Source organism: Tachyglossus aculeatus, chromosome 1 (genome assembly GCF_015852505.1).
Source record: "Tachyglossus aculeatus isolate mTacAcu1 chromosome 1, mTacAcu1.pri, whole genome shotgun sequence".
NCBI lineage: Eukaryota > Metazoa > Chordata > Mammalia > Monotremata > Tachyglossidae > Tachyglossus > Tachyglossus aculeatus.
The window spans coordinates 9,897,180-9,923,994 of record NC_052066.1 but is presented as its reverse complement, the minus strand read 5'-3'; the positions used below and the strand labels follow the sequence as shown (position 1 = coordinate 9,923,994).

Below are 26,815 nucleotides of genomic sequence, written 5' to 3'. Positions count from 1 at the left end.
GTGGAAAGAACCCGGGCTTGGGAGTCAGAGGTCGTGGGTTCTAATCCCGGCTCTGCCACTTGTCGGCTGGGTGACTTTGGGCAAGTCACTTCACTTCTCTGGGCCTCAGTGACCTCATCTGGAAAATGGGGATGAAGACCGTGAGCCCCATGTGGGGAAAACCTGGTCACCTTGTAGCTACCCCAGCGCTTAGAGCAGTGCTTTGCACATAGTAAGTGCTTAACAAATACTATTATTATTATTATTATCATTATTATTATAACCCATGACCTCCGACTCCCAAGCCCGGGCTCTTTCCACTGAGCCATACTGCTTCTCTTACGCACAATAAGTACTCGATAAATACGACAATGAATGAATGAACAAATACCACTAAAATAAAGGCGCTCACTCCATCCCCTTGATTGATCCCGGGTTCCTGTCCCTTGTATTTCCCTGCTCCCGTTCCCGGGCGCTGACTCAGTTTCTCAAACAATCCCCCCGGCCGGCTCCCTCCGGGCCGACACCCTCGTGTCCCCTGCCCCCGGAGCCGTGCCCCAGCTCCTTTGTACTACAGTGCTCAGGCCCGGGCCTGGCACATAGTAAGCGCTTAACAAATACTGGACTGTCCGGGGGGGGGGGGGGGGAGCGGAGTCAGTTAAATCACGGGCTGAGGCCCTGAGGTTAGGGAAGGCAAAGGTCCCTGCCCTCTGGAAATTTCTCTCTCTCTCCTTTCTTTCTCTTTCTTTTTTATTTTCTTCCCTTCGTCCTTCCCTCCCTCCCATCCTTCCTTCGTTCCTTCCTTTCTCTTTTTCTTCCTTCCTTCCTTCCTTCCTTCCTTCCTTCCTTCCTTCCTTCCTTCCTTCCTTCCTTCCTTCCTTCCTTTCTTTCTTTTCTCTTTTTCTTTTCTTTCTTTCTTTTCTTTCTTTTTTCTTTCTTTCCTTCTTTCCTTCTTTCTTTCTTTCTTTCTTTCTTTCTTTCTTTCTTTCTTTCTTTCTCTTTTCCGTCCTTCCTTCCTTCCTTCCTCTTTCTCTCTTTTTTCCTTCCTTTCTTTCTCTTATTCTTTCTCTCTTTTCTTCATAACTTTCTTTCTCTTTCTTCTTTCCTTTCTTTCGTTCTCTTTCTTTCTTTTTCTTTCTTTCTTTCTTTCTTTTTCTTTTCCTTCCTTCCTTCCTTCCTTCCTTTCTCTTTCTTCCTCTTTTTCTTCCTTTCTCTTTCTTTCTCTCTTTCTTTCTTTCTTCGTACCTTTCTTTCTCTTACCCTTTCTTTTTCTTCCTTCCTTTCTTTCTCTCTCTTTCTCTCTCTCTTTCTTTCTTTTTCTTTCTTTCTTTCTCTCTTTCTCTTTCTTTCTTTCTTTCTTTCTTTTCTCTTTTTCTTTTCTTTCTTTCTTTCTTTTCTTTCTTTTTTTCTTTCTTTCTTTCTTTCTTTTTCTTTCTTTCTTTCTTTCTTTCTTCCTTCCTTTCTTTCTCTCTTTTTTCCTTCCTTTCTCTTATTCTTTCTCTTTTCTTCATACCTTTCTTTCTCTTCTTTCCTTTCTTTCGTTCTCTTTCTTTCTTTCTTTTTCTTTTCCTTCCTTCCTTCCTTCCTTTCTCTTTCTTCCTCTTTTTCTTCCTTCCTTTCTCTTTCTCTCTCTCTTTCTTTCTTCGTACCTTTCTTTCTCTTTCTCTTTCCCTTTCTTTTTCTTCCTTCCTTTCTTTCTCTCTCTTTCTTTCTCTTTCTTTCTTTCTCTCTTTCTCTTTCTTTCTTTCTTTCTTTCTTTCTCTTTCTTTCTTCCTTTCTCTCCTTTCTTTCTTTCTTTCTTTCTTTCTTTCTTTCTTTCTTTCTTTCTTTCTTTCTTTCTTTCTCTTTTTCTTCCTTCCTTCCTTCCTTCCTTCCTCTCCTTTCTTCTTTCTTTCTCTCTTTCTTTCTTTCTTTCTTTCTCTTTTCCTTCCTTCCTTCCTCTTTCTCTTTTTTCCTTCCTTTCTCTCTCTTATTCTTTCTCTTTTCTTCATACCTTTCTTTCTCTTTCTTCTTTCCTTTCTTTCTTTCGTTCTCTTTCTTTCTTTCTTTCTTTTTCTTTTCCTTCCTTCCTTCCTTCCTTTCTCTTTCTTCCTCTTTTTCTTCCTTCCTTTCTCTTTCTCTCTTTCTTTCTTCATACCTTTCTTTCTCTTTCCCTTTCTTTTTCTTCCTTCCTTTCTTTCTCTCTTTCTTTCTCTTTCTTTTTCTTTCTCTCTCCCTTTCTTTCTCATTCTTTCTTTCTTTCTTTCTTCCTTTCTCTCCTTTCTTTCTTTTCTTTCTTTCTTTCTTTCCTTCTCTTTTTCTTCCTTCCTTCCTTCCTTCCTTCCTTCCTCTCCTTTCTTTCTTTCTTTCTTTCTTTATTTCTTTCTTTCTCTCTTTCTTCCTTTCTCTTTTCTCTTTCTTTCTTTCTCTTTCTTTCTTTCTTTCTTTCTTTCTTTCTTTCTTTCCTTCCTTTCTTTCTTTCTCTTTTCCTTCCTTCCTTCCTTCCTTCCTTCCTCTTTCTTTCTCTCTTTTTTCCTTCCTTTCTTTCTCTTATTCTTTCTCTCTCTTTTCTTCATACCTTTCTTTCTCTTTCTTCTTTCCTTTCTTTTTCGTTCTTTCTTTCTTTCTTTTTTCCTTCCTTCCTTCCTTCCTTCCTTCCTTCCTTTCTCTTCCTCTTTTTCTTCCTTCCTTTCTCTTTCTCTTTCTTTCTTTCTTCGTACCTTTCTTCCTCTTTCCCTTTCTTTTTCTTCCTTCCTTTCTTTCTCTCTTTTTCTTTCTCTCTTTCTCTTTTTCTCTTTCTTTTTCTTTCTTCTTTCTTTCTCTCTTTCTTTCTTTCTTTCTTTCTCTTTTCCTTCCTTCCTTCCTCTTTCTCTTTTTTCCTTCCTTTCTTTCTCTTTTTCTTTCTCTCTCTTTTCTTCATACCTTTCTTTCTCTTTCTTCTTTCCTTTCTTTCGTTCTCTTTCTTTCTTTTTCTTTCTTTCTTTCTTTCTTTCTCTTCCTTCGTTCCTTCCTTCCTTCCTTTCTCTTTCTTCCTCTTTTTCTTCCTTCCTTTCTTTCTCTTTCTCTCTTTCTTTCTTCGTACCTTTCTCTTTCCCTTTCTTTTTCTTCCTTCCTTTCTTTCTCTCTTTTTCCTTCTCTCTTTCTCTTTCTTTCTTTCTTTCTTTCTTTCTTTTCCTTCCTTTCTTCCTTCCTCCCTTCCTTCCTTTCTCTTCCTTCCTTCCGTCCTTTCTTTCTTTCTCATATCAATCGATCAATCAATCAATCATATGCATTGAGCGCTTACTGTGTGCAGAGCACTGTACTAAGCGCTTGGGAAGTACAAGTTGGCAACATATAGAGACAGTCCCTACCCAACAGTGGGCTCACAGTCATATCTCATTCATTCATTCAATCTTATTTATCGAGAGCTTCCTGTGTGCAGAGCACTGGACTAAGCGCTTGGGAAGTGCAAGTCGGCAACATCTAGAGACGGTCCCTACCCAACAACGGGCTCACAGTCTGGAAGGGGGAGACAGACAACAAAACAAAAGAAGTAGACAGGCGTCAATACCATCAAAATAGATAGAATTATAGCTATAGACACATCATTAATAAAATAGAGTAATAAATCTGTACAAATATACACAAGTGCTGTGGGGGGGGGAGGGAGGAGGGTGATGGGGAGGGGAGGAGGAGGAGAGGAAAAAGGGGGGCTCAGTCTGGGAAGGCCTCCTGGAGGAGGTGAGCTCTCAGTAGGGCTTTGAAGGGAGGAAGAGAGCTAGTCTCAAGGAGGGGCTAGGCTGGCAGTTGCACCAGGGAGCCCTTGGGCTTAACCAAGGAAAGCTTTTTTATTTGTATTTTTTTATTTTTTAATGGTGTATGTTAAGCGCTCACTATGTCAGTCAATCATATTTATTGAGCGCTGTATGCAGAACACTGTACTAAGCGCACGGGAGGATACGGGATAACAATAGAACATTCATTCAATCATATTTATTGAGCGCTTGCTGCACACAGAGCTCAATAAATAAGCACTAGGGAGAGGATAACATATATAACATCTAACATGTTATAACATATAACATGGAAGCAGCATGGCTCAGTGGAAAGAGCCCGGGCTTTGGAGTCAGAGGCCTTGGGTTCAAATCCCGGCTCCGTCACTTGTCAGCTGTGTGACTTTGGACAAGTCACTTCACTTCTTTGGGCCTCAGTTCCCTCATCTGTAAAATGGGGATGAAGACTGTGAGCCCCTCGTGGGACAACCTGATTACCTTGTAACCTCCCCAGCGCTTAGAACAGTGCTGTGCATATAGTAAGCGCTTAATAAATGCCATTATTACTATTATTATTATTATTCTCCATGTCTCAAGTTACCACATCTGTAAAATGGGGATGAAGACTGTGAGCCCCCCATGGGACAACCTCATCACTGCGCTTAGAACAGTGCTTTGCACATAGTAAGCGCTTAACGAATACCTACATTATTATTATTATTATTATTATGAACATTCATTCATTCAATTGTATTTATTATTAACATTCATTCATTCAATTGTATTTATTGAGCGCTGACTGTGTGCAGAGCACTGGACTAAACACTTGGGAGAGGACAAAACAACATTAAACAGACACATTCATTCAATCGTATTTATTCTGACAACTTGCCACCCGTCCACATGTTCTGTTTTGTTCTCTGTCTCCCCCTTCTAGACTGTGAGTCTGTTGTTGGGTAGGGACCCTCTCTATATGTTGCCAACTTGTACTACCCAAGCGCTTAGTACAGTGCTCTGCACACAGTAAGCGCTGAATAAATATGATTGAATGAATGAATTGAGAGCTTACTGTGTGCAGGGCACTGTACTAATGGCTTGACATTCTGGGCCCACAATGAGCTTAATTAATTAATGTTGGTATTTGTTAAGTGCTTACTATGTGCAAAGCACTGTTCTAAGCACTGGGGAAGACACAAGGTGATCAGGTTGTCCCATGTGAAGCGCTTAGTACAGTGCTCTGCACACAGTAAGCGCTCAATAAATACGATTGAATGAATGAATGAATGTGGGGCTCACAGTCTCCTGCTCTTCTGCTTCTTCTCTTCTGCTTCTTATGGTCCAGTGGGGGAGACAGACATTGAAGTAAATAAATAAGAGAAGCAGCGTGGCTCGGTGGAAAAGAGCCCGGGCTTTGGAGTCAAAGGTCATGGGTTCAAATCCCGGCTCCGCCAATTGTCAGCTGTGTGACTTTGGGCAAGTCACTTCCCTTCTCTGGGCCTCAGTTACCTCATCTGGAAAATGGGGATGGAGACTGTGAGCCCCCCGTGGGACAATCTGATTACCTTGTAACCTCCCCAGCGCTTAGAACAGTGCTTTGCACATAGTAAGTGCTTAATAAATGCCATAAAAAATAAATAAATATATGAATTACAGCTATGGACATAAGTGTCGTGGGGCTGAGGGACAATAGAAGACGAGGAAAGGACGGTTTAGTCAGGGAAGGCTTCTTGGAGGAGATGGGCCTTCTGTAAGGCTTGGAAGCGGGGGGACACTCTCTCCAAAGCTCTGCACCCAGTAAGCACTCAATAAATCCCATCGATTGGTTGATAATAATAATAATGACGGCATTTATTAAGCGCTTACTATGTGCAAAGCACCGTTCTAAGCGCTGGGGAGGTTACAAGGTGATCAGGTTGTCCCACGGGGGGCTCACAGTCTTCATCCTCATTTTACAGATGTGATAACGAGGCAGAGAATAATAATAATAATTATAGATAGATAGAGAAGCAGCGTGGCTCAGTGGAAAGAGCCCGGGCTTTGGAGTCAGAGGTCACGGGTTCAAATCCCGGCTCCACCACTTGTCAGCTGTGTGACTTTGGGCAAGTTACTTGACTTCTCTGGGCCTCAGTTCCCTCGTCTGTAAAATGGGGATTGTCTGTGAGCCCCCCGTGGGACAACCTAATCACTTTGTATCCTCTCCAGCGCTTAGAACAGAGCTTTGCACATAGTAAGCGCTTAATAAATGCCATCATCATTATTATTATTATCAGGTTGTCCCACGTGGGACTCACAGAATTAATCCCCAATTTACAGATGAGGGAACTGAGGCCCAGAGAAGTGAAATGCCTTGTCCAAAGTCAGCTGACAATTGGCGGAGCCGGGATTTGAACCCGTGACCTCTGACTCCAAAGCCCGGGCTCTTTCCACTGAGCCACACTGCTTCTCTAGCCGATAGTAACCAATGGCTCATCAATGCAAGTGTCACCTTTGGGTTCTAAATTGGGCCTCTGCGCCGCCAGGCCCTTTGATGATGACGATGATGGCATTTGTTAAGCGCTTACTCTGTGCAAAGCACTGTTCTAAGCGCTGGGGGGGATACAAGGTGATTAAGTTGTCCCACGTGGGGCTCACAGTCTTCATCCCCATTTTACAGATGAGGTAACTGAGGCTCAGAGAAGTGAAGTGACTTGCCCAAGGTCACACAACAGACACGTGGCAGGGCCGGGATTCGAACCCATGACCTCTGACTCCAAAGCCCGCGCTCTCTCCACTGAGCCACGCTGCTTCTCTAGGCCCTTTCCCGTTGCGGAGATCCCGGCAGGCGGAGAGAAGAGAGAGCACGATTCCCCCAGCCGGGGTGGAAAACGGGTCCTCCCGAGGGAAGGGACCTGCCCAAGTTCACCCAGCAACCCCCGGAACACGACTTTTATGACCCGGAGCCTAGTTCATTCATTCATTCATTCATTCAATCGTATTTATTGAGCGCTTACTGTGTGCTGAGCACCGTACTGAGCGCTTGGGAAGGCCAAGTCGGCAACATCTAGAGACGGGCCCGACCCAACAATAGGCTCACAGTCTAGAAGGGGGAGACAGACAACAAAACAAAACATGCGGACGTGTCAGAATAATCAGAACAAATAGAATAAGAGCTATAGGCACATCATTAACAAAATAAATAGAATAGTAAATATGTACAAGTAAAATAAATAGAGTAACAAATCTGTATAAATATATATACAGGTGCTGTGGGGAGGGGAAGGAGGTAGGGCAGACGAGGGGGATGGGGAGGAGGACGCCTCAGGGACCCGCTTTTCACCTCACTTTCCACAATCAATCAATCAATCATATTTATTGAGCGCTTACTGTGTGCAGAGCACTGTACTAAGCGCTTGGGAAGTACAAGTTGGCAACATATAGAGACGGTCCCCACCCAACAGTGGGCTCACAGGCTAGAAGGGGGAGACAGACAACAAAACCAAACATACTAACAAAATAAAATAAATAGAATAGATAGGTACAAGTAAAATAAATAGAGTAATAAATCTGTACAAACATATATACAGATATACAGGTGCTGTGGGGAAAGGAAGGAGGCAAGATGGGGGGGATGGAGAGGGGGATGAGGGGGAGAGGAAGGAAGGGGCTCAGTCTGGGAAGGTCTCCTGGAGGAGGTGAGCTCTAGAAGCAGCGTGGCTCAGTGGAAAGAGCTCGGGCTTTGGAGTCAGAGGTCATGGGTTCAAATCCCGGCTTCGCCAATCGTCAGCTGGGTGACTTTGGGCAAGTCACTTCACTTCTCTGGGCCTCAGTGACCTCAGCTATAAAATGGGGATGAAGACTGTGAGCCTCTCGTGGGACAACTTGATCACCTTGTAACCTCCCCAGCGCTTAGAATAGTGCTTTGCATATAGTAAGCGCTTAATAAATGCCATCATTATTATTATTATTCTCTGTGCCTCGTTACCACATCTGTAAAATGGGGCTGAAGCCTGTGAGCCCCCCGTGGGACAACCTGATCACCTTGTAACCTCCCCAGCGCTTAGAACAGTGCTTTGCGTATAGTAAGCACTTAATAAATGCCATTATTATTATTATTCTCTGTGCCTCAAGTTACCACATCTGTAAAATGGGGATGAAGACTGTGAGCCCACCATGGGACAACCTCATCACCTTGTAACCTTCCCAGTGCTTAGAACGGTGCTTTGCACATACTAAGTGCTTAATAAATGCCATCATTATCATTATTATTCTCTGTGCCTCAAGTTACCACATCTGTAAAATGGGGATGAAGACTGTGAGCCCCCCGTGGGACAACCTCATCACCTTGTAACCTCCCCAGCGCTTAGAACGGTGCTTTGCACATACTGCTTAATAAATGCCATCATTATCATTATTATTCTCTGTGCCTCAAGTTACCACATCTGTAAAATGGGGATGAAGACTGTGAGCCCACCATGGGACAACCTCATCCCCTTGTAACCTTCCCAGTGCTTAGAACAGTGCTTTGCATATAGTAAGCGCTTAATAAATGCCATCATTATTATTATTATTCTCTGTGCCTCGTTACCACATCTGTAAAATGGGGCTGAAGCCTGTGAGCCCCCCGTGGGACAACCTGATCACCTTGTAACCTCCCCAGCGCTTAGAACAGTGCTTTGCGTATAGTAAGCACTTAATAAATGCCATTATTATTATTATTCTCTGTGCCTCAAGTTACCACATCTGTAAAATGGGGATGAAGACTGTGAGCCCCCCATGGGACAACCTCATCACCTTGTAACCTTCCCAGTGCTTAGAACAGTGCTTTGCATATAGTAAGCGCTTAATAAATGCCATCATTATTATTATTATTCTCTGTGCCTCGTTACCACATCTGTAAAATGGGGCTGAAGCCTGTGAGCCCCCCGTGGGACAACCTGATCACCTTGTAACCTCCCCAGCGCTTAGAACAGTGCTTTGCATATAGTAAGCACTTAATAAATGCCATTATTATTATTATTCTCTGTGCCTCAAGTTACCACATCTGTAAAATGGGGATGAAGACTGTGAGCCCACCATGGGACAACCTCATCACCTTGTAACCTTCCCAGTGCTTAGAACAGTGCTTTGCATATAGTAAGCGCTTAATAAATGCCATCAATATTATTATTATTCTCTTGTCCTCAAGTTACCACATCTGTAAAATGGGGATGAAGACTGTGAGCCCCCCGTGGGACAACCTCATCACCTTGTAACCTCCCCAGCGCTTAGAACGGTGCTTTGCATATAGTAAGCACTTAATAAATGCCATCATTATTATTATTCTCTGTGCCTCAAGTTACCACACCTGTAAAATGGGGATGAAGACTGTGAGCCCCACGTGGGACAACCTCATCACCTTGTAACCTCCCCAGTGCTTAGAACGGTGCTTTCCATATAGTAAGCGCTTAATAAATGCCATCATTATCATTTTTATTCTCTGTGCCTCAAGTTACCACACCTGTAAAATGGGGATGAAGACTGTGAGCCCCACGTGGGACAACCTCATCACCTTGTAACCTCCCCAGTGCTTAGAACGGTGCTTTCCATATAGTAAGCGCTTAATAAATGCCATCATTATCATTTTTATTCTCTGTGCCTCAAGTTACCACATCTGTAAAGTGGGGATGAAGACTGTGAGAGCCCCGTGGGACAACCTCATCACCTTGTAACCTCCCCAGTGCTTAGAACGGTGCTTTCCATATAGTAAGCGCTTAATAAATGCCATCATTATCATTTTTATTCTCTGTGCCTCAAGTTACCACATCTGTAAAATGGGGATGAAGACTGTGAGAGCCCCGTGGGACAACCTCATCACCTTGTAACCTCCCCAGTGCTTAGAACGGTGCTTTGCACATACTGCTTAATAAATGCCATCATTATCATTATTATTCTCTGTGCCTCAAGTTACCACATCTGTAAAATGGGGATGAAGACTGTGAGCACCCCATGGGGCAACCTCATCACCTTGTAATCTCCCCAGCGCTTAGAACGGTGCTTTGCACATACTAAGTGCTTAATAAATGCCATCATTATCATTATTATTCTCTGTGCCTCAAGTTACCACATCTGTAAAATGGGGATGAAGACTGTGAGCCCCACGTGGGGCAACCTCATCACCTTGTAACCTCCCCAGTGCTTAGAATGGTGCTTCCCATATAGTAAGCGCTTAATAAATGCCATCATCATTATTATTATTATTCTCTGTGCCTCAAGTTAAAACATCTGTAAAATGGGGATGAAGACTGTGAGCACCCCGTGGGGCAACCTCATCACCTTGTAACCTCCCCAGTGCTTAGAACGGTGCTTTCCATATAGTAAGCGCTTAATAAATAATAATAATAATAATAATGATGGCATTTGTTAAGTGCTATGTGCAAAGCACTATTCTAAGCGCTGGGGAGATACAAGGTGATCAGGTTGTCCCATGGGGGGCTCACAGTCTTAATCCCCATTTTCCAGATGAGGGAACTGAGGCCCAGAGAAGTGAAGTGACTTGCCCAAAGTCACCCAGCTGACAGGTGGCGGAGCTGGGATTTGAACCCATGACCTCTGACTCCAGACCCCAGGCTCTTTCCACTGGGCCACGCTGCTTCTCTTAGCCATCATGATTATTATTATTATTATATGACGGGCGATTCTTCCGCCTCGTTCTTCCCGGGACGGGTTGACCTTTGCCCCCCGCTGACCCCCGGCCTCCTCCGCTCTCCCGCAGATGTACCTGTCGGACGAAGACTTCCTCTCCGTGTTCGGGATGAGTCCGGCGTCCTTCGCGGCCCTGCCTCAGTGGAGACAGCAGAACCTCAAGAAGGAAAAAGGCCTTTTCTGAAGCTCCGGCCGGCACCGGGTTCGAGGCGGAGGCCGGGTTTCCATTTTCCCGGCGACCGCGTCGACGGGTCACAGCGTTCCCGGCCCAACCCCGGTGGGGAAAGAGCCTTCGGCCTCGGGGTCACCCCTCCAGGCCCCGGCGCCGAGGAAGTTGGGGGTGTCCAGTAGCTGTCCTGGGGTGGGATGCCGCCCCTCCGCCCCGTCACCTGATTTCCCTCCCTCCAGAAGAGTAAGCTCACCATTAGCGCGGAATACCTCTGTTTATTATAACGCTGTCCTCTCCCTAGTGCTCAGTACAGTGGTCTGCCCAGAGTGCTCAATAAATGAATGAATGAAGCTAAGGTGGGAAATCGGTTTACTCCCAATCCCGTTTTCTCTGTAATATTTTCCCGTTAGGGATCTCATAAGGATAATAATAAAATTGGTATTTGTAGAAGCACTTACTATGGGACTGAGTCCACTGTTGGGAGTCCCCATCTTCCAAGCCTACTGGGAATCCTACCTCCTTCCAGAAGCCTTCCCTGACTTACCTCTTTTTTCCCAGTCAGTGGTATTTATTGAGCGTTTACCGAATGCAAAGCGCTGTAGTAAGCACATTAATCAATAAATCAATCATAGTTATTGAGTGCTTATTATGTGCAGAGCACTGTACTAAGCGCTTAGGATAGCCCACTGTTGGGCAGGGACCGTCTCTATATGTTGCCAACTTGGACTTCCCAAGCGCTTAGTACAGTGCTCTGCAAACAGTAAGCGCTCAATACGATTGAATGAATGAATGAATGAATATGGGCCAGGCTCCGTACTAAGTAATGATAATAATGGCATTTATTAAGCGCTTACTATGTGCAAAGCACTGTTCTAAGCGCTGGGGAGGTTACAAGGTGATCTGGTTGTACCTCGGGGGGCTCACGGTCTTAATCCCCATTTTACAGATGAGGTCACTGAGGCCCAGAGAAGTTGACTTGCCCAAAGTCACACAGCTGACAATTGGCAGAGCCGGGATTTGAACCCGTGACCTCCGACTCCAAAGCCCGGGCTCTTTCCACTGAGCCACGCTGCTTCTCAAGTAACCCTTGGGTAAGTCACTTCACTTCTTTAGGCCTCAGTGATCGCATCTGTCAAGTGGGGATTGAGACTGTGAGCCCCACGAGGAGCAGGGATTGGGTCCAACCCGATTTGCTTGGATAATAATAATAATAATGATGGCATTTATTAAGCGCTTACTATGTGCAAAGCACTGTTCTAAGCGCTGGGGAGGCAACAAGGTGATCAGGTTGTCCCACGGGGGGCTCACCGTCTTAATCCCCATTTTACAGATGAGGCAACTGAGGCACAGAGAAGTGAAATGACTTGCCCAAAGTCACCCAGCTGACAATTGGCGGAGCCGGGATTTGAACCCGTGGCCTCTGACTCCAAAGCCCGGGCTCTTTCCACCGAGCCACGCTGCTTCTCAGCGCTTAGAACAGTGCCTGGTGCATACTAAGCGCTTAACAAATACCATCATTCTTATTATCATCATCAATCGTATTTATTGAGCGCTTACTGTGTGCAGAGCACTGGACTAAGCGCTTGGGAAGTACAAATTGGCAACATATAGAGACAGTCCCTACCCAACAGTGGGCTCACGGTCTAAAAGGGAAACTAAACACTTGGGAGAGTACAAAATAAGTAGAGAAGCAGCATGGCTCAGTGGAAAGAGCCCGGGCTTAGGAGTCAGAGGTCATGGGTTCGAATCCCGACTCCGCCACATGTCTGCTGTGTGACCTTGGGCAAGTCACTTAACTTCTCTGAGCCTCAGTTACCTCATCTGTAAAATGGGGATTAAGACTGTGAACCCCACATGGGACAACCTGATCACTTTGTATCCCCCCAGCGCTTAGAACAGTGCTTGGCACATAGTAAGCGCTTAACAAATGCCAACATTATTATTATTATTATTACAACAGAAAACGGTCACATTCCCCACCCGTTGTTATACTGTCCTCTCCCAAGTGCTTAGTGCAGTGCGGGGCACACTGTAAACGCTCAATGAAAACGATGGGAATATAATCAGACTGGAAGCAGTCCTCACGGAATAGAGGAAACTGAGGCACAGGGAGGCCCAGTGACTTGCCCAAGGTCACACCACAGGAAAACACCCCCCAGCTGTCCCTACCCGCCGCCTGCTTTTTCACAGGACTCGATGTGGTCCAAGTTTCCCTCCGCCATCCGCCGTGCCCCGATTCCATGGCAGAATTTAATCTCATTTGTCCCATAACTTCGCCCTGAGGTTGGAACCCCCTTTCTCTATTTTTTAAAAAGTATTTTTTAAACACTTACTACGTGCCAGGCTCTCTACTAAGCGCCGGGGTAGGAACAGATCATCAGGCTGGGGCTCTCAGTCTTCAAATCCCGGCTCCGCCAGCTGTCAGCTGTGTGACTTTGGGCAAGTCACTTAACTTCTCTGTGCCTCAGTTCCCTCACCTGTCAAATGGGGATTAAGACTGTGAGCCCCCCGTGGGACAACCTGATCACCTTCGAACTTGTACTTCCCAAGCGCTTAGTCCAGTGCTCTGCACACAGTAAGCGCTCAATAAATACGATTGATTGATTGCTTGTAACCTCCCCAGCGCTTAGAACAGTGCCTTGCACATAGTAAGTGCTTAATAAATGCCGTCATTATTATTATCCCCATTTTGCCGATGAGGGAACTGAGGCCCAGAGAAGAAGAATAATAATAATGATGGCATTTGTTAAGCGCTTACTATGTGCGAAGCACTGTTCTACGCGCTGGGGAGGATACAAGGTGATCAGGTTGTCCCTCATGGGGCTCACAGTCTTCATCCCCATTTTCCAGATGAGGGAACTGAGGCCCAGAGAAGTGAAGTGACTTGCCCAAAGTCACACAGCTGACAAGTGGCGGAGCCGGGATTAGAACCCAAGACCTCTGATGTCCCCCGAGGGACAACCTGATCACCTTGTAACCTCCCCAGCGCTTAGAACAGTGCTTTGCACATAGTAAGCGCTTAATAAATGCCATCATTATTATTATTATTTCCACCGAGTCACGCTGCTTCCCTAAACACTTCCAACTGTGGTTTTCGTTAAGCGCTTGCTACGTGCCGGGCACTGTGCTGAACGCCAGGGTGGATCCAAGCAAATCGGGGTCCCTGTCTCACGGGGGGCTCCCAGTCTTCATCCCCATTTTCCAGATGAGGGAACTGAGGCCCAGAGAAGTGAAGTGACCTGCCCGAGGTCACCCAGCGGACAAGTGGCGGAGCCAGGATTAGAACCCACGACCTTCTGACTCCAAAGCCCGGGCTCTTTCCACTGAGCCACGCTGCTTCTGTGCTCCTGAGGGGGCCATCATAGTGCAGCTGAGGGATCAGAGGCGACTGGCTCGAGGAGAAGGAGACATGGAGCTCTCCCACCCCATGCCCCCCACCGGAATAACAATAATTATCAACATTGTCATCATCAATCGTATTTATTGAGCGCTTACTATGTGCAGAGCACTGTACTAAGCGCTTGGGAAGTCCAAGTTGGCAACATATAGAGACAGTCCCTACCCAACAGCGGGCTCACAGTCTAAAAGGGGAAGACAGAGAACAAAACCAAACATACTAACAAAATAAAATAAATAGAATAGATATGTACAAGTAAAATAGAGTAATAAATAGAGTAATAGAGTAATTATTATTATTATGGTATTTAAGCGCTTACTATGTTCCAAGCACTGTTCTAAGCACTGGGGTAAATACAACGTGGCTCAGTGGAAAGAGCCCGGGCTTTGGAGTCAGACGTCGTTCATTCATTCATTCAATCGCATTTATTGAGCGCTTACTGTGTGCAGAGCACTGGACTAGAGAAGCAGCGTGGCTCAGTGGAAAGAGCCCGGGCTTTGGAGTCAGAGGTCGTGGGTTCGAATCCCGGCTCCACCACAAGTCTGCTGTGTGACCTTGTGCAAGTCACTTCACTTCTCTGAGCCTCAGTTCCCTCATCTGTAAATCAATCAATCAATTGTATTTATTGAGTGCTTACTGTGTGCAGAGCACTGGACTAAGCGCTTGGGTAGTACAAGTTGGCAACATCTAGAGACAGTCCCTACCCAACAGTGGGCTCACAGTCTAAAAGGGGGAGACAGAGAACAAAACCAAACATACTAACAAAATAAAATAAATAGAATAGATCTGTACAGGTAAAATAAATAAAGAGTAATAAATATGTACAAACATATATACATCACACACATACTGGCGCCTCTCGGGGAGTCGGGTTGCTGTCAGGAGGAGGATGAAGCCGAATTTTCATCCCTAGTAGATTTTCATCCCGTGGAAGCAGCACGGTGTAGCGGATAGGGCACGGGCCTGGGATTCAGGAGGTCATGGGTTCTAATCCAGGTTCCGACGCTTATCTGCTGTGTGAGCTTGGGCAAGTTATTTCTTTTCTCTAGGCCTCAGTCACCTCATCTGTAAAACGGGGACTTAGACTCTGAGCCCCATGTAAAAATAGGGATTAAGACTGTGAGCCCCACGTGGGACAACTTGATCGCATTGTATCCCCCCCAGCGCTTAGAACAGTGCTTTGCACATAGTAAGCGCTTAACAAATGCCATCATCATCATTATTATTATTACTAAGCGCTTGGGAAGTACAAGTTGGCAACATATAGAGACGGTCCCTACTCAACAGTGGGCTCACAGTCTAGAAGGTCATGGGTTCAAATCCCGGCTCCTCCAACTGTCAGCTGGGTGACTTTGGGCAAATCACTTCACTTCTCTGGCCCTCAGTTACCTCATCTGTAAAATGGGGATGAAGACTGGGAGCCTCCCATGGGACCCCCTCATCACCTTGTAACCTCCCCAGCGCTTAGAACAGCGCTTGGCACATAGTAAGCGCTTAATAAATGCTATCACTCATTATTATTACAAGGTGATCAGGTTGTCCCCCGTGGGCTCACAGTCTCCATCCCCATTTTCCAGATGAGGTCACTGAGGCCCAGAGAAGTGAAGTGACTTGCCCAGAGTCACCCAGCTGACAAGTGGCAGAGCCGGGATTAGAACCCATGACCTTCCAGTTCCCAGGCCCGGGCTCTACCCACTCGGCCATGCTGCTTCTCCCCCTTTTAGACTGTTTCTCCCCCTTTTAGACTGTTTCCCCACTGTTGGGTAGGGACTGTCTCTATATGTTGCCAACTTGTACTTCCCAAGCACTCAGTACAGTGCTCTGCACACAGTAAGCGCTCAATAAATACGATTGATTGATTCTCTGCTATCCCCCAGAGCAGCGGGGCGCCTTGTCACTTTGGTTCCTATAATGGACAGGGACCCATTTTTGCCATCAAGCCAAGAACAGTATTTACTGAGCGCTTCCCGTGCACAGAACACTGTACTAAACATTTGGGAGAGTCCAATCCAACAGAACTAACGGACACGCTCCCTGCCCGTAACGAGCAGCATACCGCCGTCCAACCGAGATAATAATAATGATGGCATTTATTAAGCGCTTACTATGTGCAAAGCACTGTTCTAAGCGCTGGGGACGTTACAAGGTGATCAGGTTGTCCCATGGGGGGGCTCACAGTCTTAATTCCCATTTTACAGATGAGGTAACTGAGGCGCAATCAATCAATCGTATTTATTGAGCACTTACTGTGTGCAGAGCACTGTCCTAAGCGCTTGGGAAGTCCAAGTTGGCAACATCTAGAGACGGTCCCTACCCAACAGCGGGCTCCCAGTCTAGAAGGGGGAGAGAAATGAAGTGACTTCATCATCATCAATCGTATTTATTGAGCGCTTACTATGTGCAGAGCACTGTACTAAGCGCTTAATAATGATGGCATTGATTAAGCGCTTACTATGTGCAAAGCACTGTTCTAAGCGCTGGGGAGGATACAAAGTGATTAGGTTGTCCTACGTGGGGCTCACAGACTTCATCCCCATTTTACAGATGAGGGAACTGAGGCACAGAGAAGTCAAGTAACTGCCCAAAGTCACCCAGCTGACAAGCGGTGGAGCAGGGATTTCACACCACTGGCAGTCACACCACTGGCAGTGTGCCGGGATTTGAACCCACGACCTCTGACTCCAAAGCCCGGGCTCTTTCCACTGAGCCACGCTGCTTCCGAGGCTCCTTTCCGGTTACGCTATCAGAGGTTGCCGCCTCTTTTCATTCATTCATCCATCCATTCGTATTTATTGAGCGCTCAGTGTGCAGAGCACTGTACTAAGCGCTTGGGAAAAAGTCCAGTCCAGCAGAACCAACGGACCCGTTCCCCGCCCACAATAGCCCACTGTTGGGTAGGGACTGTCTCTATATGTTGCCAATTTGTACTTCTCAAGCGCTTAGTACAGTGCTCTGCACATAGTAAGCGCTCAATAAATACGATTGATGATGATGATGACAATGAGCTTTTTAGATCTTTTAGACTGTGAGCCCACTGTTGGGTAGGGACCGTCTCTATATGTTGCCAACTTGGACTTCCCAAGTGCTCAGTACAGTGCTCTGCACACAGTAAGTGCTCAATAAACACGATTGATGATTGATTGATTGATTGATCTAGAGGCCCGCCGTCCGATAAATCAAGATGGCACCCCGTTGGCCCGCCAGAGATGGGGGGCTTTTCGTTCATCCGTATTTATTGAGCGCTTCGTGCGCAGATCACTGTTCTGAGCGCTTCGCTCACGACGCAGTCTTATCTTTGCTTTGCACATAGTAAGTGCTTAACAAATGCTATTATTATTATTATTATTATTATTACTGTTAGCATTACTGTTCTAAGCGCCGGGGGACATACAAGGCGATCAGGTTGTCCCACGTGGGGCTCACAGTCTTCATCCCCATTTTCCAGATGAGGAAACTGAGGCACAGAGAACAATAATAATAATGGCATTTATTAAGCGCTTACTATGTGCAAAGCGCTGAGCACCGTTCTAAGCGCTGGGAGCTTGGAGAAGTGACATGACTTGCCCAAAGTCACCCCGCTGACAAGTGGCGGAGCCAGGATTAGAACCCATGACATCTGACTCCCAAACCCGGGCTCTTTTCCACTAGGCCATGCAGAGAAGTGAAGTGACTTACCCAAGGTCACCCAGCTGACGAGTGGCGGAGCCGGGATTAGAACCCATGACATCAGTGACCTCATCTGGAAAATGGGGATGAAGACTGTGAGCCCCCCGTGGGACAACCTCATCACCTTGTAACCTCCCCAGCGCTTAGAACAGTGCTCTGCACATAGTAAGCGCTGAATAAGTGCTATCATTACTATTATTATTAACTTCTCTGTGCCTCAGTTACCTCATCTGTAAAATGGGGATGAAGACTGTGAGCACCCCATGGGACAACCTGATCACTCTGTAATCTCCCCGGTGCTTAGAACAATGCTTTGCACATAGTAAGCGCTTAATAAGTGCTATCATCACTATAATTATTAACTTCTCTGTGCCTCAGTTACCTCATCTGTAAAATGGGGATGAAGACTGTGAGCCCCCCATGGGACAACCTGATCACCTTGTAACCTCCCCAGTGCTTCGAACAGTGCTTTGCACATAGTAAGCGCTTAATAAGTGCTATCATTACTATTATTATTAACTTCTCTGTCCCTCAGTTCCCTCATCTGTAAAATGGGGATGAAAACTATGAGCCCCCCGTGGGACAACCTGATCACCTTGTAACCTCCCCAGTGCTTCGAACAGTGCATTGCACATAGTAAGCGCTTAATAAGTGCTATCATTACTATGATTATTAACTTCTCTGTGCCTCAGTTACCTCATCTGTCAAATGGGGATGAAGACTGTGAGCCCCCCGTGAGACAACCTGATCGGCTTGTAACCTCCCCAGCGCTTCGAACAGTGCTTTGCACATAGTAAGTGCTTAATAAGTGCTATCATTACTATAATTATTAACTTCTCGGTGCCTCAGTGACCTCATCTGTAAAATGGGGATGAAGACTGTGAGCCCCATGTGGGACAACCTGATCACCTTGTAACCTCCCCAGTGCTTCGAACAGTGCTTTGCACATAGTAAGCGCTTAATAAGTGCTATCATTACTATTAACATTAACTTCTCTGTGCCTCAGTTACCTCATCTGTAAAATGGGGATGAAGACTGTGAGCACCCCATGGGACAACCTGATCACCTTGTAACCTTCCCAGTGCTTCGAACAGTGCTTCACACATAGTAAGTGCTTAATAAGTGCTATCATTACTATTATTATTAACTTCTCTGTGCCTCAGTTCCCTCATCTGTAAAATGGGGATGAAGACTGTGAGCCCCCCATGGGACAACCTGATCACCTTGTAACCTCCCCAGTGCTTCGAACAGTGCTTTGCACATAGTAAGCGCTGAATAAGTGCTATCATTACTATTATTAACTTCTCTGTGCCTCAGTTCCCTCATCTGTAAAATGGGGATGAAGACTGTGAGCCCCCCGCGGGACAACCTGATCACCTTGTAACCTCCCCAGCGCTTTGAACAGTGCTTTGCACATAGTAAGCGCTTAATAAGTGCTATCATTACTATTAACATTAACTTCTCTGTGCCTCAGTTACCTCATCTGTAAAATGGGGATGAAGCCTGTGAGCCCCCCGCGGGGCAACCTGATCACCTTGTAACCTCCCCAGCGCTTCGAACAGTGCTTTGCACATAGTAAGCGCTTAATAAGTCCTATCATTACTATAATTATTAACTTCTCTGTGCCTCAGTTCCCTCATCTGTAAAATGGGGATGAAAACTATGAGCCCCCCGTGGGACAACCTGATCACCTTGTAACCTCCCCAGCGCTTCGAACAGTGCTTTGCGCATAGTAAGCGCTGAATAAGTGCTATCATTACTATTAACATTAACTTCTCTGTGCCTCAGTTACCTCATCTGTAAAATGGGGATGAAGACTGTGAGCCCCCCGTGGGACAACCTGATCACCTTGTAACCTCCCCAGTGCTTCGAACAGTGCTTTGCACATAGTAAGCGCTTAATAAGTGCTATCATTACTATAATTATTAACTTCTCTGGGCCTCAGTTCCCTCATCTGTAAAATGGGGATGAAGACTGTGAGCCCCCCGTGGGACAACCTGATCACCTTGTAACCTCCCCAGCGCTTCGAACAGTGCTTTGCACATAGTAAGCGCTTAATAAGTGCTATCATTACTATAATTATTAACTTCTCGGTGCCTCAGTTACCTCATATGTGAAATGGGGATTAAGACTGTGAGCCCCCCCATGGGACAACATGATCACTCTGTAATTTCCCCAGCGCTTAGAACAATGCTTTGCACATAGTAAGCGCTTAATAAGTGCTATCATTACTATAATTATTAACTTCTCTGTGCCTCAGTTACCTCATCTGTCAAATGGGGATGAAGACTGTGAGCCCCCCGTGGGACAACCTGATCACTCTGTAATCTCCCCGGTGCTTAGAACAGTGTTTTGCACATAGTAAGCGCTTAATAAGTGCTATCATCACTATAATTATTAACTTCTCTGTGCCTCAGTTACCTCATCTGTAAAATGGGGATGAAGACTGTGAGCGCCCCCCGTGGGACAACCTGATCGCCTTGTAACCTCCCCAGTGCTTCGAACAGTGCTTTGCACATAGTAAGCGCTTAATAAGTGCTATCATCACTATAATTATTAACTTCTCTGTGCCTCAGTTCCCTCATCTGTAAAATGGGGATGATAACTATGAGCCCCCCGTGGGACAACCTGATCACCTTGTAACCTCCCCAGTGCTTCGAACAGTGCTTTGCACATAGTAAGCGCTTAATAAGTGCTATCATTACTATGATTATTAACTTCTCTGTGCCTCAGTTACCTCATCTGTAAAATGGGGATGAAGACTGTGAGCACCCCATGGGACAACCTGATCACCTTGTAACCTCCCCAGTGCTTCGAACAGTGCTTCACACATAGTAAGTGCTTAATAAGTGCTATCATTACTATTATTATTAACTTCTCTGTGCCTCAGTTCCCTCATCTGTAAAATGGGGATGAAGACTGTGAGCCCCACATGGGACAACCTGATCGCCTTGTAACCTCCCCAGTGCTTCGAACAGTGCTTTGCACATAGTAAGTGCTTAATAAGTGCTATCATTACTATTAACATTAACTTCTCTGTGCCTCAGTTACCTCATCTGTAAAATGGGGATGAAGACTGTGAGCCCCCCGTGGGACAACCTGATCACCTTGTAACCTCCCCAGCGCTTCGAACAGTGCTTTCCACATAGTAAGCGCTGAATAAGTGCTATCATTACTATTATTAACTTCTCTGTGCCTCAGTTCCCTCATCTGTAAAATGGGGATGAAGACTGTGAGCCCCCCGTGGGACAACCTCATCACCTTGTAACCTCCCCAGTGCTTCGAACAGTGCTTTGCACATAGTAAGCGCTTAATAAGTGCTATCATCACTATAATTATTAACTTCTCTGTGCCTCAGTTCCCTCATCTGGAAAATGGGGATGAAGACTGTGAGCCCCCCGTGGGACAACCTGATCACCTTGTAACCTCCCCAGTGCTTCGAACAGTGCTTTGCACATAGTAACAGCTTAATAAGTGCTATCATTACTATTAACATTAACTTCTCTGTGCCTCAGTTACCTCATCTGTAAAATGGGGATGAAGACTGTGAGCCCCCCGTGGGACAACCTGATCACCTTGTAACCTCCCCAGCGCTTCGAACAGTGCTTTGCACATAGTAAGCGCTTAATAAGTGCTATCAATACTATTATTATTAACTTCTCTGGGCCTCAGTTCCCTCATCTGTCAAATGGGGATGAAGACTGTGAGCCCCCCGTGGGACAACCTGATCACCTTGTAACCTCCCCAGCGCTTCGAACAGTGCTTTGCACATAGTAAGCACTTAATAAGTTCTATCATTAATCAATCAATCGTATTTATTGAGCGCTTACTATGTGCAGAGCACTGTACTAAGCGCTTACTAAGCACATTACTATAATTAACTTCTCTGTGCCTCAGTTATCTCATCTGTAAAATGGGGATGAAGACTGTGAGCCCCCCATGGGACAACCTGATCACCCTGTAACCTCCCCAGCGCTTCGAACAGTGCTTTGCGCATAGTAAGCGCTTAATAAGTGCTATCATTACTATCTGACTCCCAAACCCGGCCTCTTTCCCACTACGCCACGCAGAGAAGTGACTTACCCAAGGTCACCCGGCTGACAAGTGGCGGAGCCGGGATTAGAACCCACATCCTCTAGTATTACGTCCTGGAAATCACCGCTTGGAAATCAGAGTCAACGTCGGTGGAGGGTTAATAAAGAGGCTTTAATTTCACAAAAAAAAAACAACAACGAACCCCAAACTCAACGCATCGTTCAAAAAAGGAAAAAAAATCCCGAAAAATCCACATCCGAAAGCGTTCCCCCAAAAATCCACATCCGAAAGCGTTCCGGGGCACAGACCTGCTACAACACAGATTGCGTGCCGCTCTAGGCCCACGCGGACGGGATGGGACGATCTTGGGAAGGAAGGGACAGGAGGGATCAATCAATCGTATTTATTGAGCGCTTCCTGCGTGCAGAGCACTGTACTAAGCGCTTGGGAAGTCCAAGTCGGCAACATAGAGAGACGGTCCCGACCCAACAGCGGGCTCACAGTCTAAAAGGGTCCAGGGCTGCCGGCGGGCGGAGAACCGGTGGTGGTCGTTTCAAATCCCCATCACCTTCCAATCAATCAATCGTATTTATTGAGCGCTTACTGTGTGCAGAGCACTGTACTAAGCGCTTGGGACAAGTCGGCGACACGCCCAGTGTGCTAGACGATGGTGTGCGTGGTGGGGGGGGTGGAAATGGGAAGCAGATCAATGATAAAGGGAGGGGGCGGAGAGGGTGAAGAGGAGGGGTCTCTACTATGTGAGCCCGGACCCCCCCCACCCCCAACTGCCATCGCTCAGAACAGTGCCAGGGCTTAGAATAATAATAATGATAGCATTTATTAAGCGCTTACTATGCGCCAAGCACTGTTCTAAGCGCTGGGGAGGTTTCAAGGTGATCAGGTTGCCCCTCATGGGGCTCCCGGTCTTCATCCCCATTTTCCAGATGGGGGAACTGAGGCCCAGAGAAGTGACTTGCCCGAAGTCACCCGGATGACGTGGTGGGATTTGAACCCGTGACCTCTGTCTCCCAAGCCCGGGCTCTTTCCACTGAGCCACGCTGCTTTGCACATAGTAAGCGCTTAATAAATGCCGTCATTATTATTATTATCCCAGCTCCGCCATTTGTCAGCTGTGTGACTTGGGGCAAGTCACTTCTCTGCACCTCAGTTCCCTCATCTGTATAATGGGGATGAAGACTGCGAGCCCCACGTGGGACGACCTTGTATTCCCCCCAGCGCTTAGAACAGTGCTTGGCCCATAGTAAGCGCTTAACAAATACCAACATTATTATTATTATTACTATTATTGTTTCCCACCTGCGGTCCCCCTCCCCGCCAAAAGAAACACTTAAAATTCCCTCTGGGATCATCATCATCATCATCAATCGTATTTATTGAGCGCTTACTGTGTGCAGAGCACTGTACTAAGCGCTTGGGAAGTACAAATTGGCAACATATGGAGACGGTCCCTACCCAACAGTGGGATCAAAAGGTGGATACTGGTCCCGCCGTCAGGGAATTCTTCTGTAGGCTGGAAGAGGGGAGACCAGCCCGGAGCCCCCCACGCCATCACGGCAGACACGTGTGTCCCACCCCCCCCCGTCCCCCCACCGGGGAGGTCAGAGGTCACCGCGACGGCCTCGGTGGCGTCAAGGATCAATCAATCGTATTGATTGAGCGCTTACTGTGTGCGGAGCACTGTACTGAGCGCTTGGGAAGTCCAAGTTGGCAACATATAGAGACGGTCCCTACCCAACAGTGGGCTCGTCAAGGGCTGCCCCCTCCGCGTTACCCCCTCCGTCCCGCACGGCCGAGGCTGGGATTAGGCGGCAGGCGGGAATGTCGGGAAGAAGGACCCGGGGAGTTTCGGGATAGCCCCGTCACGAGCCCGCGGAGGGGAACGGGAGCCCGGTGATTTGATTTTTTTTTTTCTCCCCCATTTTGTTTTGTGTTAAAACAATCACCCTACCTGAGTAGATCATCATCATCATCATCATCATCAATCGTATTTACTGAGCGCTTACTGTGTGCAGAGCACTGGACTAAGCGCTTGGGAAGTACAAGTTGGCAACATCGCTTGCAGGTGAGGAAAGTAACCGGTGTCCCGGTCTCTCCCAATTATTTTCAAAAAAATCCCCTTCTCGGCCGCGACGTCTGCTTGGGAAACTGGTCAGAGAGGGACTGTGTGTGTGTGTGTGTGTGTGTGTGTTGGGGGGAGATGTACTGTGTATGTGGGAACATGCAGTGTGTATGAGTGCTTAGTACAGTGCTTTGCACACAGAGCTCAATAAATATGATTGAATGAATGAATGTAGTGTGGCCTGTAGTGTGCATATGCATGTGTTTGGGGCATGTAATATGTATGTGTGTGTGTTTGGGGGCATGTATTGTGTGTGTGGGGGGCATGCAATATGTATGTGTGTGTGTTTGGGGGCATGTAATGTGTGTGTTTGGGGCATGTAATATGGGTGTGGGGGGCATGTTTGTGTGTTTGGGGCATGTGACATGTAGTGTTTGTGTGTTTGGGGCATGTAATATGTATGTGGAGGGCAGGTGTGTGTGTTTGAGGCATGTAATATGTATGTGTGTGTTTGGGGGCATGTAGTGTGTGTGTTTGGGGCATGTAATATGTGTGTGTGTGTTTGGGGCATGTAATATGTATGTGTGTGTTTGGGGGCGTGTGTGTGTTTGGGGCACGTAATATGTATGTGTGTGTTTGGGGGCATGTGTGTGCGTTTGGGGCACATAATATGTATGCGTGTGTTTGGGGGCGTGTGTGTGTTTGGGGCATATAATATGTACGTGTGTGTTTGGGGGCATGTAGTGTGTGTGTGTGTGTTTGGGGCATGTAATATGTATGTGTGTGTTTGGGGGCATGTAGTGTGTGTGTGTTTGGGGCATGTAATATGTATGTGTGCGCGTTTGGGGGCATGTAGTTGTGTGTGTGTGTGTGCGTGTGTGTGTGTTTGGGGCATGTAATATGGATGTGTGTGCATTTGGGGGCATGTAATATGTATGTGTGTGCGTTTGGGGGCATGTAGTTGTGTGTGTGTGTGTTTGGAGCATGTAATATGGATGTGTGTGCATTTGGGGGCATGTAGTTGTGTGTGTGTGTGTGTGTGTGCGTGTGTGTGTTTAGCGCATGTAATATGGATGTGTGCGTGTTCGGGGGCATGTAGGGGTGTGTGTGTGTGTGTGTGCGCGCGTTTGGGGGCATGTAGGGGTGTGTGTATGTGTGTGTGTGTGTGTCTGTCTGTCTGTCTCTCTCTCTCTGTGGCCTCTCCCTCCTCCCATTTTCCTACTGCCGGTTTCACCTGACGGTCACAGTCTATTACCCTGGGCTTCTTACGGATGTCTTCCCCCACCTTCTCCAATTTTCCTACCGCGCCCCTCCCCAAATTATTAGATGCTTAAAATCCAGCAGGTGAGGATTTTATTGGGTTTTTCTTTTCTTCCAAAAAAAAAAAAAAAAAAAGAAGGGGAAAAGATACAAAAACAAACCAAAAAAAAACCTCCGAGGAGGATCGGAAAAGGCCGCGAGCCGACCTAGGTGCTGGCGAGTCCCGTCCCCGCCGAAATGACCTCCAGCTCCACCCCAGCAACAACTGGACGCGTTCGGCTGCGGACCCCGGTTACCGCCCCCCGTCTCCCAGATTCTTGCCCCCCGGGACCACGTGCTGTGGCACAAATAAAATATATTATATATTTATATATCTCTATATCGTTTTACTATATACAAACCCCCTCTCCCGTCCGACAGAACCTCCCGTCCTCCGCCCGGGCCCCGTCGGAGGCGACCTTCCCAGACCCCGCTGGGATCTGCCGGGGTCCAGAGCAACTCAAAAATCCCCGACTTGGGGTGCGGGGCGAGGGGGATGACGGCCAAGCAGCGGCGGTTAGGCAAACCTCTCTACCCGGACGGTTATATTTTCGTATTACGTTAAAGCCAGCACGCTAGGAAAAGGCAGAAAAGAACAAAAGGGGGAAAAATAAAGAGCGAATGTCCGACACCGAGCCCGACTGGGATGGGGGGTGAGGCTAGGAAAAGGAAGAAAAAAACGAAAGGGGGGAAAAATAAAGAGCGAATGTCCGACACCGAGCCCGACTGGGTTAGGGGGTGAGGCTAGGAAAAGGAAGAAAAAAACGAAAGGGGGAAAAAATAAAGAGCGAATGTCCGACACCAAGCCCGATTGGGTTGGGGGGTGAGGCTAGGAAATAGAAGAAAAAAACAAAAGGGGGGAAAAAAAGAGCGAATGTCTGACACAGAGCCCGACTGGGATGGGCGGTGAGGCTAGGAAAAGGAAGAAAAAAACAAATGGGGGAAAAAATAAAGAGTGAATGCTGGACACCAAGCCCGACTGGGTTTGGGGGTGAGGCTAGGAAAAGGAAGAAAAAAACAAAAGGGGGAAAAATAAAGAGCGAATGCGTGACACCAAGCCCGACTGGGTTGGGGGGTGAGGCTAGGAAAAGGAAGAAAAAAACAAAAGGGGGAAAAAATAAAGAGCAAATGTCCGACACCAAGCCTGATTGGGTTGGGGGGGTGAGGCTAGGAAAAGGAAGAAAAAACCAAAAGGGGGAAAAAATAAAGAGCTAATGTCCGACACAGAGCCCGACTGGGATGGGGGGTGAGGCTAGGAAAAGGAAGAAAAAACCAAAAGGGGGAAAAAAAAAGAGCGAATATCCGACACTGAGCCCGACTGGGTGGGGGGTGAGGCTAGGAAAAGGAAGAAAAAACCAAAAGGGGGAAAAAATAAAGAGTGAATGCCGGACACCAAGCCCGACTGGGATGGGGGGTGAGGCTAGGAAAAGAAGAAAAAAACAAAAGGGGGAAAAAATAAAGAGCGAATGTCCGACACCAAGCCCGATTGGGTTGGGGGGTGAGGCTAGGAAAAGGAAGAAAAAAACAAATGGGGGGAAAAATAAAGAGCGAATGTCCGACACGAAGCCCGATTGGGCTGGGGAGTGAGGCTAGGAAAAGGAAGAAAAAACCAAAAGGGGGAAAAAATAAAGAGCGAATGTGCGACACCAAGCCCGATTGGGTTGGGGGGTGAGGCTAGGAAAAGGAAGAAAAAAACAAAAGGGGGAAAAAAAAAGAGTGAATGTCCGACACTGAGACTGACTGGGTCGGGGGGTGAGGCTAGGAAAAGGAAGAAAAAAACAAAAGGGGGAAAAAATAAA

The 26,815-nt window shown here is 46.7% G+C and overlaps 1 protein-coding gene across 1 annotated transcript in view; it reads left to right on the top strand.

The window, feature by feature from the left end:
- VIL1 (villin 1) overlaps window positions 1–10,889 on the top strand; it is a 94,130-nt gene extending 83,241 nt beyond the window's left edge. Inside the window, exon 19 of the mRNA XM_038744255.1 lies at window positions 10,441–10,889. Within this exon, the coding sequence (XP_038600183.1) occupies window positions 10,441–10,554 (114 nt within the window). The 3' untranslated portion in view covers window positions 10,555–10,889. The remainder of the gene's footprint in view (window positions 1–10,440) is intronic.
- Window positions 10,890–26,815: the final 15,926 nt, after the last annotated feature.